The 16,902-nt window shown below is 38.8% G+C and overlaps 2 protein-coding genes across 3 annotated transcripts in view; one reads left to right on the forward strand and one right to left on the reverse strand.

Moving 5' to 3' along the window:
- mtor (mechanistic target of rapamycin kinase) overlaps nt 1-16,902 on the reverse strand; it is an 82,055-nt gene that overhangs the window by 35,088 nt on the left and 30,065 nt on the right. The gene's annotated exons all lie outside the window — the stretch shown is intronic.
- angptl7 (angiopoietin-like 7) lies at nt 11,012-14,539 on the forward strand. Its single transcript, XM_010731554.3, has 5 exons — nt 11,012-11,562; nt 12,833-12,933; nt 13,034-13,228; nt 13,491-13,686; nt 13,818-14,539. Exons 1-5 carry the CDS (start codon nt 11,202-11,204, stop codon nt 13,985-13,987), a joined length of 1,023 nt encoding a protein of 340 aa, XP_010729856.1. The 5' UTR covers nt 11,012-11,201; the 3' UTR covers nt 13,988-14,539.

Below are 16,902 nucleotides of genomic sequence, written 5' to 3' on the forward strand. Positions count from 1 at the left end.
AAACAAAAGACAATTTGACCACTGAAGGAAACTTTCAAAAAAGCATTTGCAGACTTTAGGAACTCAACGCTCTGAGTTGCTAAGACTGATTCTGATACGCTGATTCAGTACTGACTGACACAGAATGCTAATATTAGTGTTACCAGAGCTGTTTTTACTTTTACAAATCTGTGTGGAACTGATTGGGATCCATTTTATATGTGTAACATAACATAAATTTGAACTATAAATCAGTCAAAGCATGACACTTTATAATGATAAACAGTGCACATATGGATCCAGATATGGATCACTGCCTATATGGAACAAGATCAATTTCAGCCATATGGGACAGCTAATCATGTATGTGTACTTCAGAACAGTGATCCCATCCATTCATTTATTAGCTATATCCATCCATCTATTAGCTAGAGAGTGGAGAGGGGGCACGGGGGGTGGCTTGGCGCCAATCCCAGCTGTCATTGGGCGAGAGGCGGGATACACCCTTGACAGGTCACCAGTCAATCACAGGGATGACACACAGAGACACACCTACAGTTAATTTAGAGTTTGGACTGTGAGAGGTGACTGGACCACCCAAAGTAAACACAAATGAACGTTTGAACGCAGAACCTGTGCTAGTGCATCACTGTGCCGCCCCACGTTACATATTATGTTGATAAAATGAAGCTATTGGCTAATAAAAAAAGTTATAGTTCTACTGAAGTGCAGAAATGTTCCTAAAATAATTACAGTTATAACAGCATCTTCAGAATTGACATATAAATAACAAAACCGGAAAACAAACTGAATAATGACTCAAAATATCCTTCATAACCTTCGATCTCTTCTGGGTCTATGAAGTAAAGCCACGCACTCGTCCAAATGTGGTCACTTTTGGCTCCAAAAATCCGACATGACAACGTTTATAATGCCAGACTTGTGGCTTAAAAATGTCCACAGACCAATGGGTGACGTCACTGTGGGTTTACACTTGGATCTTGCGTGACAATTGTCGTGTCACATTGTCGTTTCACACACACGCATTTGAATTGATTTTCAAAAGAAGCTGGTGTAAACAGATGACGGAGGGTGCAAGACTTAAGGACCTTAAGGAAATCGAACTCGACAGAATGTGATTACATAACATTAGAAAGTGAGCTCATTTCAGTAAATAAGCATTTGTCTGTGACTCTCATGGGTCTTGAGAGAGTGCCATGAATCGTTAGAGCAACCAATTAAATAACTATCCCAGATGGCAACCATCCAGTATTCTGACTAACACTGATGATATCACGCTGGTATGTTGTGTATACTTGGTCATTTAAATTAGACCAACAAATTACCGCTTGTTGTCAAATTAACAACTTTAAAGCACCGAATGAACACCAAACTTTGTGTCCTCTATGTCACATACACGAGCTGCTGAGGTATGCTAAAGCTGCCCAGATGTGGCTTTATCTGAGGAGACAAATCAGAATGAGGGCCTTCTCTCCTGTGGACCCTGGAGATTTCATTGTCCCTCAGCTGAAGCCATCTGGCTGCCAGCTCCAAGCACACACGGTCTAAACACATCCAGATGACAGGACTCACATAGCATTCTCCTCAAGTAAAAACGCAATCAAACTCTTAGCAAGCAGAAAACCTCTTGAAACCACTGTCAAGTGTCTTTCTTGTGCAGGGCCACAAGTATCACTTCCTAACAGGAACTTTTGTCTGATCCTGGGAGACACAGACAAGCCACTGAAAAAAGCTTGAGCTTAAGTTCTACCAACTGTAAAACTGTCATGATTTATTAGAACTTGCCATGAAATTTAGACAATGTGCTGTGTATCCTAAATCAGATTTCTCTGAGGTTTAATTCTAAACACTGAATGAGGTTAACATGCTGCTTTTTTCCACAGTTCAGATAGGAAGATTCTTGATATATATACATATCTATATTTTAAATGCACAAAGCCAGTCTGTAGACTATAAACATAAACAAAACTGAGAATGAATTTTATGAAATATTTTAGAGGACAAATGCAGACCCTGCACCTATATTTGGACACATCCTTGGCCAAATACAGAATAAACAGTTTTGTCTTTCAGTTTACTTTATGACTGGGAATTTTTATTGCTCCTTGTATCTCAAAAACAGGGAACCGCAGTTATGGCTACTCAAATATCTCTTACCAGAGGAGAGAGAGAAAAACAATCCCCTTAAACAGCCTCATACCTTGTATTTGCCTGTTAACTATTAAAACATGGAGAGTGATGGCACGTTCTTGGCATACGTTAATTAGAAATGTTTAGTGTATCTTTCAGTCAGGGCCTTGGTACAGGCATGCTGTTAAATTTTCATCACAGAGAGAAACAAATCACTTTGCACTGCAAACTCTAGACCAAGCATATATACATCAGATTTTGATTAATATAATTCATTTAGCCATGATTACCTTGGGTCAGATAGCACCAAGAGGGAGTAGAAAATTATATAGTTAGATATAGTTCAAATGTTACACTAGAAAGAAAATCCCCCTCTCAACTATTCTAAAGTGGCTTGGATTTTTCATTAAAGAGAGCGAACAATCCCAGAGGAAATTGCAGATATTTCCCTCCACAGAGGGGAAGATGTATGTGAATCTCACAAAGAGGAAAAATGGGGCCTCACTACTGGACCTAATCTAATCTAATTAGGAATATATCCACTTGATCCTTACTGATTTTTAAGCCCTTTGCCAAGTGCTGACTCCATTCCTTAATGTTGAACATAATAACTTCAAAATGGGAATGGCTATCTAAACACTGTTCAAGGACACAATCAACGGCCAATGAATTGATTTTCTTTGGTTTTGTTTTACTTTTAATGCTGAAGAAATATTTGTAAGTTTGGATATTTGTTAAAAACATCTGATAATATTGGCAAAGGTTAAAAGAATTAGAATAGAAGCACATTCACTGAGATGCTAATTGCAAATTGCCAAGTAGTAATACTGCATTGTCACGGAATGCACAAAGTCTACAAAGTATTAGGTACGAGAGTTTACCTACATGTTGCAGTTAAATATGAAGAAATCATAAATGTAAACCACATCTGACATAGGAAGAACTGTATGCGAGTATAAAGTTGTTGAAATGGCCATGAAGAAAGCTTGGAGCTGTATCTGATCCACTAGTTGTGCAAGGAATATGAACAGTCATGAGATAAAAAGTTGCCCACATGTATTCAAATTTTATATATTATATAAATGTTTTGGTTCGAGGTTTGATTTGGTTGAAGATTGCTGGAGGCATAAATTTGGACACCGTCAAGCAGGCGAAACAGCTTTTTCTTAGCTGGTACATTACAGCAACAGATCTTTCACACCACTAAGACTTACATATGCTCCGCTACCGGAAAAGTGGAAAAGTGACACTAGCTTGAACTGTTCATTCGTGGGGTAGCCAAAATGCAATCAACATTATTCCCAGGCACAATGAACCCAACTATCTAGCACCTTGGGGGAGTTCTTTCCATTACGCAAGCCTTGTCCTAGTAGACAGATGAGAAACGGGTGGAGTTAGAACTTTGTTGACAACACTCGCAACGCTGCTTCAACCGACTATGGTCTCTGAAACAAACACTTTCCAAGGAAACGGCACGAGAAGGCCAATTTGAGAAATAAAAGGAAAGAGACATTCCATTCAAGATGACCTCATGCTTTTGAGTAAATATGTCAAGCAGTTGCGGTTGTCACGTAGAGCATGGATGGAGAGCCTATTTTATAAAAGAACAATTCTTTTATTCTGGCTAACAGGTGGCACAGGTTTGAATCTTCAAAAAACAACATACATATTGAAGCTATAAAGAAGAAAAAAACAACAATCATTTTCTAAGAATTTAAGAATGAAAATGATAAAACATTTTTAATTAACAGAACACCTGCTCTTGAAAACATTTAAAGATTAACTTAACTTAATGGTCTTGCAAAGAAATCAAACAACATTAAGATGACCTTGTACCTATTTTTACCCATTTGAAAACAAACAAACAAAAACAAACAAAAATAACTCTCTCTTTTGGAAAAACAGTCACTTTCAAATTAGCCTAATTTCTTTGTTATGTAGCATGAACTCCCTTTGTTTTAATTCTCTGTCCAGAAAATGTTGCACCGACAATCCTATTCAGACATCAGTCATGGGCAATTAGAAAATGATTGGCATTAATGAGTACAAAATGTATTTTTTCAGCTGTATGTTTTTTAGCCACATGACTGAGCTTTGAAAGAAAATGATATTGTACTACTGACTGTTGACTCATCAATCAGATGATGAATGACTGCCCTTTCAAACAGAGACAAATCAGCATGCTTTACATACAACATTAAAATGAAATAAAACAGTCAAAAGAAAATTGAAAAACATTCAAATTAAAGTAGAAAGAGACAAAAGAATAATAAAGTAATTTATGTTGGAATATAAAATACCCAACCAAAGAATTCAACTACCGCTGCTTAATATGGATGTCTTACCTCTTGCTTCTAAGAGTCTAAAACTGAATAGACAGACAAAAGACAAACAACAGAATCATCTCAAACCGTTTGAAACCCAGAGATGCAGTACTTTGATAAATGATGTGACAAAACCAACACTTCATCTTTCAATTCATATCAGAGAAGTGTTAGTCAACATCATATAAAATGAGGACCCGAATCTTTAACTTTAACATAAACACAACATAAATCTTCAAGCCCGGCATGCGCACATCATCTTTGGAAATAATGAGCAACATGTTGTCATTACTGAATACAGATCTTGGCCTCTGTGTGTCTTAAGAGACAGCAGCATCACATGCATCACTGCATGAGATAAGCACAGAGGCATAGGAAGTGGTTACCTCAGTGACCCGCCTCATTCCAGATTGTCCTGGGATGTGTGTGGCTAAAGGAGGGCTGAACTCATCTCTGTCTCCATCTGACTAGCTCTTTGTCTCTCATTTCTCGAAAAACGTTGAGACAAAAAGGTGGTTGTTTCGTCACTGAGCAGATGCCGCAGCATGGGGAAACACTTAGCATCTCTTGACTTTGAGATGACCAAAATCAGCTCTCTCAATGAAGCTTATTATTAAGCTTAATAATTTGGGAATGTGGCATTGTAAACAGGAAAAGGGTGAATAAGATATTATAAATGCAATCACAAATGGTACCTGTTGAAATAGTATACACAGAGAAAACAGGTCTATCCCTTGATTGCATAGGTCTACATAACAGCTTTCAGTTTTTTTCTTTTTCCTCAAGTAAATTAGGTATGTTAGGGGGCCACTGAGACATCAGCCGGAGAAACCATTTCACCCATGTTTACGCCATACCATCAGCACATTGGGACACCACTACAGAATGTTTCTCCATGGGTTCCTCACCTTCAGGTCAAGAGGCCAACAGAACAAAGCGTCTCCGGTGGCCTCAAACAAAAAGAAAAAAGAAAAAAAACAAACAAAAAAAGAACATCCCGTCAGTTACCTCATTGGAATGCTGCTGTTGCTGTGTGGATAAAGAGATCCATATACAACGTGTTTTGAAAGTCTCAAGTTGCTGCAGGCTACATATTGACCATATTTTCAGTGAAATTATCCATTAAATGTTTCCAATGAAAGATGCCAGTTCTTTGACAAATTATTTTTTTCTTTTGTTCAATTGAAACTGATTCATGCTGCAATTGATTTGTCTTCTAAACAATGGAAAAAGACAGTGGGTGCAGATGTCTCATTTAAACAAAAAGATTACACCAATGTCGTGAAGCAGCTAAATGCCAGCTGTTGGTCAAAAGAGGCACAAATATTAATATTTACACTGTATTCAGAATTCATTGAATTGAATCCTTTCTACATGTATGGAGACAGACAATGGGTGTAGTTAAAAGATTTATGATTAAGAAAAGGTGAGTTTTTATATTTCTGCTCACTTTATTAATGCTCAAACCTACTTAATGATCACAACCATACAGATAAAAACACTTAATGGTTGACAAAAAAAACAAACAATGAAATTCCTAAATGCCACAAGTGTTTTTTTGTTTTCTGTCCCGTGACGCAACTGTTTTTACATCCCAATGTCACGAAACGTCTCTCTGAAGCTGTGCCACAGGCCCAACTGTGTTTACACAAACCAGAGGGGACTGTTCTAGAGGAATAGTGGCTAATCCACCTTCCTCTCCTTCAGTACTGTTTGTTCCAGCTACTGGTTTGTAGGGTAGCGAGCAGACGGTCGCAGCCTGGCCCCCATCTGCTGTACCGCAACAAACACCACCTGGTAACCATCACCAGCTTCAGCCACCAGACCTTATGATCTGCTCTGCCAGGGCATGAAGGCTGCCACTCTCTGAGCTGGAGGATGCCCTGGTGCATACTGTCTCCTTCATTATGGAAAATGTGGAACAGTTTATTTTTCCCCTATACGTGACCGGGTTTAACTGAATTGCAGATCATTTTGAAATTCAGATCCATGGTAACTCAGCTGTTCCCTTAGGTGTCTAAATTTAAGGCAATATCCATCCCATGGTGATTTTTATAATAGCTTAGAGGCATTGTCAGACAGTCATTTCTGTTCCGGTCTATTTTTAAACTGTGAATTAAACTTCACTGGGAGGATACAACTGCAGACCCAAAGTATCTATTATGTAATCCAGCATGAAACAAAATGGTACTTTAAATGGCCGTAAGTGTATCACAGTGAATCAGTTGCTCGTTTAAGGGCTTTGTAATACTAGCTTGTACTGAAGATTGATAGAGGCTCTGCAGTAAATAATAAGCAGTATTGTAGGACTCTGTCAAAACCATGAATATGGACACTATTTTTCTCTATTGGCTTATTTAAATGCCAGAGATCTGAATTACATTATTTCAAACTTCAAAGACGAATCAAAACCATATTCCTAGTATGATAAAAAATACTGTGTAAGCTAATCAAGGAAATATAATGTCTTCAAATAGGTCAAACTGATACCAAAACCTGAACAATTCAAACTAAGGATCTTCTGTGCAGATGGAGATGACAGGTGGAAGAGGTTACTGTTAATAAAGATTATGTAATTCAAAGTTTTGAGATAGAAACCTTGGAATCCACTGGCTCCTGCGTTCACCTCCTGCCTTTCCTGTAATTGAACCCATGAGCACTCTGCTGACAGCTTGGCCCCGGTGGTCACTGTTTGATTACAAAACGTTTTTCCAGTGTACTTAGGGACACAAAAGAAGTCTGTGAGCATATTCTGACTCGAGACACTTTTGTTTTGTCAGCTCACACTTATCAAGAGATAGACGACTGCGGCAATTAACGCAGTGGGGTGTCCAACTTGTCTTAAAGTGTAAAGGAAAAAATCTGTTCAGAGAAACCTGTGGGCTTCCAGAGGAAGTCATATAAAGAAGGGGGCTTTGGTTAAAGTTTAGTGAATACCTCTAATGTTAAGAGGAGCCATGCATTCTTCACACAGAGCCTGGTAAGACATGGTTCGAGGGTAAACTGTGTTGATGGCGTAAAGAAGCTGTTTTGAAGGGAAAAACAGCGTGATACTAAACGTATAAAACAGCATCCAGCTGGACTTTTGTGTACTAGCACTAAATGACAGAATCCAGGGCCAGAGGAAAGTGATGCCGCTGGGATACATTGAGATGTGACTCATAGAGCAGTTAGGGCAATGAGGAAATCCAGGAAGGCTAATTAGGCACATTTTTCCAAAAGAAACTGACGCACATCAATGACTTAAGGTTAAGATTTACAGAGAGGTCAACGGGCTTTATGCATCATCAAACATTACATTACTGAACCATGAGAAACATCTGCCAACTATAGAAATATTATTTAAATAGACCTAAGGTGAAAATGATCAAAATTAAGCAGTCAGATTCAGATCTAGTAAACTTTCTGCTGTCTGTAAGTTGGCAGAAGGGTTGGAAATTGCCTCAATTATATTTAAAATACGATAGCAAAGATACTCATCTTAATTTTATTACATCTAGATAGTCATCTGAACACTTTAAAATATAATGGAAAGGTAAGACTGAACATCCAAGAGAGTTGGAGACAATTTTTGGAACAAAACAACAGACATATTGCAATCATCACATTTGTTTGCTATTTTATGCTAAAAGCAAGAATAGGTGCATGAGACTGTAACATTATTTGAAAGTCGTTGTCATTATTTTTTGACAAATGAGAAATCAAGAAGGATTATGTTTATGATCTCATCAGACTTCAGAATTTGTCTGGCTGGAACGATCTGAACACAAAGGCCGTCTATTATGTTTGTATAAAGATGACAAATGGCTTATTACTGCCACATGAATCTTGAAAATCAAACAAATACAGAAAACTAAAAGCACATGTCAGCATAAAAAAATATATATATTAAAAAAACATGCATTGAGTATGAGGGGAAATTGCAGAGCGATGACCAGCTGTATAAAGTGACTAGCAACATTCAGGGAGCAAAATGCCCAGAGAAAAGAAGAGCTACATGAATCCAACTATTTCACTTCGGCACTGTGACACATCAAAGCAACAACAGACCGTTCATAATTGTGTAAGATTTTGGAATTTGAGTAAAGTCATACTTTTTATTTGTGTTCCAAATGTAGTTCCCATGACACAAAGATGATGCAGAACAGAACGATCTTAAATGTTTCCTTTTTTTTGCCTGACTAAGCCATGAATAGTGAGGGCTGTCTGCCAAACATTTGGCAGAATGGACACAGAAATCCTGAGGATTTATACAAAACAAGGCCTCGCTGGTGATGCCAGATTATGTAGTACGACAAGGGCAAAAGTTTCTCCAAGAGCCTTATCGGGGCATTCTGCTCCCTGCTTTGTGCTTTCAAAAATATTACTAACTTATGAAGTTAAATATTACATTTTGATTAATTAAAAATAATAATAGACAAAATGTGTCGAGCTGAGCCTGAAATATTCTCATTTACAGATTTTTTGTTTTAATCCCAGTAGGAATGTGCATCTCATCATGCACGTGCACATACACGAGATACACACCCACTCATAAAAACACTGCTCCATAGCACTACAAGTGGTCAAAAGCTCCACAGCATCTTTAATGCAAATATATAGTTCTTTTAAGACTTAAAGAAAGTACTAAAATATTGTGCTTTAATACAGCTACTGTACTTCACTGTGTATTGTCGACATTTATCGTCTATGAATGTACCAACACCTCCATCCCTGCCTTTTTCAGAGAGTTCATTCCTGTCCATGTGGAGAAGGAAAAACCCATAAAGTTCAAGTAAAAACTGACAGGAATGTCCTGGTTCAGCCATGTCTCAGTTAGTACTGTTATGCACAACTCCCTGCATTTACAGCGTATTCTATCACGGCAGTTCATCTATTTTGCACAGCAATGATCACACATAGCTGCATATTACAGAAGTCATCTGTTGTCTTAATAGTCAAGGCATACTTTAACACTGTCCAAAACCCCACCACCATCCCATTGGCCTAATCTCCAAAGGCATCTCCTTTAAGCTGGCAATGCAGGCAACTCCTCAGGGAAGCTGGGATGAGATAGAAATTCCACAGAATAGAGCGTCAAGAATGCCTCTCTGATGTCTGACATTGCAAAGAAATTATTTTCACCCCCGGCCAGTGATTGGTATGTTAGAAATTTTAAAAGTGAAGATGACCCAAAAGCAGGAATTTTGTAAACACCGTCATTAAGCCACACAAACATACACCATTGCAAGGATACCACTTTCACTGGGCCAAGGCTGCTTTGCATCTTCCATAATTGTTCGAAAAATTGGCTCCAGCTCCAACAAAAACAGAATGTAATTTATTTAAGACATAAATAGGCTACCAAACCACCTGGTTGTGGTCATATGACCTACAAGGAAAAACAGAATGAATACATTTATGAGTGACCCACGGGTTCCCATATAAACTGAACAATTCTTTGACATTTGAGGAACCTGGAATATTAAGTATATTTAAGTTATTATAGTGCCTCCTGCGCTTTACAATGCTGAGATTGTTTCTGTGAAATTGCTTTGCGTTGGTAACAAACCCAAAAACCAAAGTCAATGTTGTGCTATAAGGCAGAACACAGGAGAGAAAATAGCTGCCAATTCCTTCTGTTATTCATAAAAATTGCAACAATATGACTTCATTTTGTTGCCCTGTGGTTCACTAGTGAGTAACAGTATACCATTTTAGCTACTTTAAAAATGCAGTGCACGTGTAATGACAAAATGTTAAGCCTTTACACATGTACACGCAGCATATTCAGACATTGCCTGCCCGTTCCTGAACAAATTCTTTCCACTTAATGCAAACTGAATTTTGGTCTAATTTTATCCTGGAGGATTCACTAAGCCTTTCTCCTTATATCAACACCCTTTTGAAATTTGATGCTGAAAGGTTTGTCGGAAAACACGCCTGCTTCAACATCTGCCAAAAAAGGGGTAGCATCAATAGAACACTTAACCTACAATTAAGAGTATTTAGTGACTTCACACATCTCTTGGCATGTGAACACCACATTTACTGAAGAAATGGTCAGCCCCAAGGATATAGTAAAATCTGTCATTAACAGGGTAATTAAGGTGCTTAAGACAGGGAAGAAAATTACAGACAACTAAAGCCTAAAACAAGTATTTAAATGTTTTCACCATGTTCATGTATGGGTACATTTTTTAAAGTCAAAACATATTAAGAGAGATATCAAGAATTGCCATACTAAACCAACAGGCACATAACTGGAAGTGCAATGAGTTCAGACAGTAGCTTTATTTTGTTTCCTCAGTAATGCAGCTCTTCCAGGCAGAGGCAAAAAAAACATTAATGCCCAGAAACGTTCAACACCTGACAAAGAGAGGAGAAACGTGGGCGAAACTTCTGTGGAATGAGTGAAAGTAAGATGAGGGTAGAGCCAGAGGAGGGAGGGGGTGGCCAGGGGGAGGAGGGATGGGAAAGGTCCTCCACCCTGAAGGTTGGAGAGGGTCAGCACGGTGAGTTGTGCGCACCGGGAGAGAGGGGGAGGACCCACATGCAAAATATTTAAGATGTTCAGACAGAGGAGGGCTTCACTGAGGAAATAAGACAGAGCCTGGGTGAGCCACTGGTCAAAGAGGAGCTCCAACTCAACTGGTCTGTTTGATATTTCTAGCAAAGACCTTCTACAGGTAGTGACTGCTTTTGAACACTGAAAGCAACCAAAAAACACCTTATATTGTGTTAAAACCTAGAACTTTTATATAGAAAATGGTCAAGGTAAATTTGAGCGTAGTGGCTTTGGGGGTCACACTGCTCCTGTTGGCAGAGACATGGGCCCAGAATCCCAGGAAGCGACTGGCACCTCCAAAGCCTGTCAAGGCTCAGTGCTGTGATGAGGTGCGCTCTCTCAAGGTTCAGGTGGCCAATCTGACCAGCCTCCTCGAGGAGCTGAGTCGCAAGCAGGAGACCGACTTAATGAGTGTTGTGAGGCAAATTATGGAGCTGGACCAGCAGAACCGACAGCAAGAAGCCCGGGTCACAGAGGCAGAGAGCAAGTACTCAGAGATCAACAACCGTGTGGAGATCATGCAGCTACAAACCCTACAATCTGCTACCCAGACCTCATCAGGTGAGCATCAACACGTTAAAGTAGCTCTTAATAGAGTAGAAAATTAAATGACATTGTGGTTAAAGTTTGTGTGTTGCTGGTTGCAGTCAAAAAACTCACTCACTAAGTTTTTAGTTTATTTTTGCTAAATTAAATCAATGTGAAGAGAGCTTGTAAAATGTTAACACATGGTAAAACTGATGACTGGAGCATTTTTTAAGCTACATGATTCTCTCTCTCTCTCACCTGTTGAGCAGTAGCTGTCGAATTCACAATCCTGGTCATCAAGTTATTTCCACATCTGGACATAGATTTTAGATATGACTAAACCTTGCTGTGTACAGTTTGTCTTCCAACCTTTGCAGCCTGTCTCAATTTAGTTTTGAATGAAAAACAGCTGGTTTGGATTTTTTTTGTTTAGTCTGAATACATTACAAGGGCTTCTTTTCATTGGGAAACGTAATGATTTTTTAATCGATAAACTCTAGTAAATCAGAAGTTATTATTTCACTGGAATGAAACCATTTGCTCTGTGGAATGTAAGCCAGCTACACTCACACAACACCATATATTTATTTAGCTGTGAAAAAAATATAATCAGTATTTTCCATTGCTTTGTGGATGTCAGACAACTGCTGTGAATAAGTCGTGAGATAGATTACAGTGCATACACTTATTGCAGTTGCCCAACGGCTGTCGAAAGCATTAATTTAGAGCTGTAACATACCATCTGTAGGGCTGTAAATAAAGGACTGGACAAAGCCAAACCATCGCCGACGTTCATCTCAACTTTTACACACTACTAATCAGCAGTGGCTGCTGCAGAGAGTTTAACCAGGCATGACGTAGTTTATTATTTCAATACCTTAACTGTGTGGTCTAACAGGGCCACATTCATGTCACTGGCAAAGGGAACACAGGGGCCTTTTTAAAACATCAGTAAATTAGAGACAGGAGAGCAGAACAGGAAAGGATGCAAAGATTAGAAGCAGTAGAAGGTTTCCATATCTTTTTCTTATTGCTCTGCAGTGATCTCATAGCCCTATTAATGGCATCACCATACTGTGACAGCAGTAAAAGAGGGGAACCATGCAAAAATTAGTGCCATGGTGTGCGTGTTCTCTGTTTTGATTTATTTTGCTTTTGATGGGGGTAAGGGTCATTTTTCATCTGTCCAATCACTCAGATATCCATAGAACTGTTAGAATTTATGGCATTCACAGTTTTAAAAACTGCTCATGAAACTGCATATGGTTTTGGCATAACTGAAGTGATTCTTTTGTTTCCCCAGATGCCATATATGACTGTGCATCCCTCTACAGCAAGAACTACAAGATCTCTGGCGAGTACAAACTGCCTAAAGATGACTTTCTGGGTACACCTGAGCTGAACGTAAGTATTTGAATACGTATTTGAGCCTTACGTATAGCATGCTTTCATTGTGTACCTTTTGGTACAATTTGGTCTGTTACATTATGGTAAATACTTTCAGGTCTTCTGCGATATGGAGACGAATGGAGGTGGTTGGACTCTGATCCAAAGGCGCAAGGTCGGCCTGACATCGTTCAACCGTGACTGGAAGCAGTACAAAAGTGGATTCGGATCCATCCGTGGAGACTTCTGGCTGGGCAATGACCACATCTTCCGTCTAACAAGACAACCCAGTATGCTCAGGATTGAGATGGAGGTACGTGTTGGATAATATGGCACACAGTAAGCTTAGGCTGAGACACTAAAGAACAAGAATATGTAAACCACCATACATAAACTATTTTATAGTTAAATGTAAGAGGGAATAAATACAGAACAAGTTTATTCCTATGGGTACTGAGTGTTAAAAATGACAAATAAATTAAATTTTTTTTTAGAGATGGTAGGCAGACCATACCAATATTCTCAGGTTGTATAACTGGCCCTCTCAATCACGTTATATGTGTTTTCCAATGCAGGACTGGGAAGGAAAGACACGCTATGCTGAGTACGGCTTTTTCACTGTGGGTAACGAGCTCAACAGCTACAAGCTCTTCCTCTCCAACTACAGCGGAAACGCTGGAGACTCTCTGCGCTACCACAACAACACCAACTTCAGTACCATCAACAAGGACAATGACAAATGCGTGGATGACTGTGCTGCTCGGCGCAAAGGTAAATTATAAGGGCGACCCCACTCAAGACAATCCATGTAGTCATTTACAGTAGTTGTTACGGGTATGGGTAATTTCCCTGCATTTAACAGTTAGGTCTAATTCTTTCCCCTCACCTTTCTACCTTTCTAGGTGGTTACTGGTACAACTGCTGCACTGACTCAAACTTGAATGGCGTTTTTTACCGCTACGGTGAGCACACAAAGAACTCAGATGGGATCACTTGGTACGGCTGGCACGGGTCCAACTACTCCCTCAAGAAAGTGGAGATGAAGGTCCGGCCAGTGGATTTTCAACCATAAGTGCTTCAGCTGTGTGTCCTGGATTAAGATCATACGCATGAATGCTGAGAGATCTCACTAATACCTGTTCAACCAAATTGTAGCTTTCCCTGGACTGAGAAAGAAATGAAATGTTTGTGATGGTCTGGTTAAATTTCAGTCAGATGAATGTGTAATGTTTTTGCCGTGTTTGATTGTAAATTGTAGTTCAATTTATGTATTTATCAGTAAGATATTTTATTTTTTAAAAGCTTTGATAGATGTTCTTTTACCACTGTCCCATATGGGTATTGCATTTTGCCTCCTCTCGTTTGTTTTGAAAGCACTAAGATGTATTTTTTAGTTAAAACAAGGAGCACGAATCAGTCCAGACTGGTCTGGTTCATGTGTAAATCATCAAGGACTGGTAGAAATTAAAAAGGATCTTTGTGAGTTGCTGGAATGGGACCAACCACCAAAGGTATTTCTTATAAATTACACTGCATTTTATTGTAAAATCCTAACCATTGATTATGGAAATGTGTAATTTGTAAAATGTGTACAGTGTAATTATGTTGTTTTATGTGATAGAAAATAAACATATTTTTTAAAAGAAACACGGTGCATGACTGTCTCAAACAGATAATTCTACATTATTCTCTTCCCTGGCTGAATAGCATGGTTGAAATGTGACAAAGTCACAAAGCAAATCAAGGTCTTGTGTCCATTCATGTCCAATAATGGCAACATATTTGCCTTGAGCCACCAACCTCTGACCCTTGGGTCATCTCCTGACATTCTTGCCAAAGGTCCCAGGGCACCGAAGTCAAATGCAGGAAACTAGACCACACACACTCTGTATTATGCTATCAACTTAAATAGCTCTAGGTTTACTGCCTCGACACTACAATGACAGTATTTTACAACTCTTTGAACACAACAAAGAATTCCTTAGAGCATTCAAATACCTACAGACAGGGACTACCGCCTATACAGGCTTATTATTAGGCCTAGTCAAATTTGCTTCCTTGTAAAAGGTGACACACTGAGTCACGGTGAACATCTAATTAAAGCTGGACATGTGTCCCTATCCTTTTGATGAACGACCACAGTGGAATGACCTGGTCTATGCTGATGTTTGAAAGTATTCAAACTTTGACCCAAACAACAAAAGCAGACATTGAACTGTGGTGGACGGTGTAAGTATAAGAGGTCAGTTCCTACTGACGTAAACTCTCCATAGAGGGTACAACACAGTTCTAATGACTGGCATGCTTCATTTAGGAAAACTGCTGGAAATGAAATTTATAGCTATTTTTTAGGCGAGTTAAACTTTTGTGAATTCAGCTGCCAAAAGTTGGAGTTATTATTTGACAAAAATGTTGTGTGAGGGCTAAGTGACTTGACCACTGGGCTCCTCCACGTAATAAACCCAAAGAATCAAAGAAACTATGGTGTGGAAATGGACTGCACCATCCAGACGAGTGCTAAAATATTTTAACAAGCTTCATTCAGCCTCTGCAAAAAAATTATATTTATTGTGTGTATTTATAAATTAGTCCTTGTGATTACAGTATTATACGTTCACCAAATTTTAAAACAATGCACAAAGGCCGCTCTTGCATAAGATGAGATTTTGCTTAACAGTTTGCAGCCCTCTATACATCTGAACATACTAAAGTTTATTTAAAATTCCATTTCCAAGCATTTCCATGGTGCCCGGTAACATCATGGCTACACATTTATTATTAACACATGGTCCAGATGCAATATTGTCCGGCTCCAGTCGCTACAGTAGTGATGGAACCACCAAATTTATAGTTACTCTGTAAAAGAAGAACTTTACTTTTACAGACCTCTAGAATACCTATTACATAGCTTTCACCCCCATCCTCACATACTACCAGATATTATCAAATTCAACAAAAATGAATAAAACAGAAAGAAATTAGTAATATAAGTAAATTTAAAGACACTGCATGATGTACTAATAACACCATGGCCAAATGCTCAATTAACAGCGTTCCTGTGTTGTTGGGAATAATGGGGAAAATGTGACCAGTTTCCTGGCTCTATCCACAGTTCTAAGGCCTTAAAAAAACAGTCAGACCACAAACTAATTCTTTTGATTTTCTTAAAATCCCTCACACATTTTTCATACCAGGGACAACTCATAAAAGTTGCACTATTATGAGTATGTCACTTACTCAGATTTTAATACCCTGAACTTTAACTGAACATCCATATGAGTGAATAGACTCATGGACAAACATCATGACTCATCAGGTATTAAAAAAGCAGTGACGATGCCTCCTCGTCATCAAAAACTGTGCATCAGATATGGCTTCTTTTTTAAATACAGCGACGACTCAGTAGAGCCAGTTTTACGCAGTACTTTCTGCACACTGGCCTCTAGATCTTTTATGGGAAATCCTGGAGAGGTGAGAACCAGATGGGGATATTGAAAACACCAGAGTGCCGGCTCCCATCATTCATCATCATCAAGGCTCCTGAGAAATTGAAAACAGGCCCCTGAGAAACACAAGTCCAGACACTCGTAGATGAAAAGGGGGCAAGCGTCCAATTAGATGCCTGGAAAACAGATTTCACCATACCATGCCAAAGGCAGAGAAATAAAGAAGGATGAGAAAAGGGGATGGAAAAGATGACAGACGATATCAAAGGGTTATGGGACAGGGTAGTTGTAATATCATTTCTTAATGGATTTATTATATTAAAATTTGACGTTTGAGCAAATGGCTTATGTTTGTCTTTAAGCAATAACTTCTACTGCAATAACTATGAATCATAGAGGCACCTGTCAAACACAGTTTTTGTGACGAGGATGAATCTCAACCAGCAGGAAGCGCTTAACTCCATTGACACTGAAAGACACTCAAAGTAACCAAGAAATGGTTTGTCATAAGTCCCAACTTACAGGAATTTATGAATCTACA

This window comes from Larimichthys crocea, chromosome XV (assembly GCF_000972845.2).
Source record: "Larimichthys crocea isolate SSNF chromosome XV, L_crocea_2.0, whole genome shotgun sequence".
In the NCBI taxonomy this organism is placed as follows: Eukaryota; Metazoa; Chordata; class Actinopteri; family Sciaenidae; genus Larimichthys; species Larimichthys crocea.

Bases quoted from the DNA above. Each gene is read 5' to 3' on its own strand.
- angptl7 (XM_010731554.3), top strand. From the start codon at position 11,202: ATGGTCAAGGTAAATTTGAGCGTAGTGGCTTTGGGGGTCACACTGCTC. The intron at 12,934-13,033 runs GTAAGTATTTGA...AAATACTTTCAG, and splicing joins TGGGTACACCTGAGCTGAAC to GTCTTCTGCGATATGGAGAC. The intron at 13,687-13,817 runs GTAAATTATAAG...CTACCTTTCTAG, and splicing joins CTGTGCTGCTCGGCGCAAAG to GTGGTTACTGGTACAACTGC.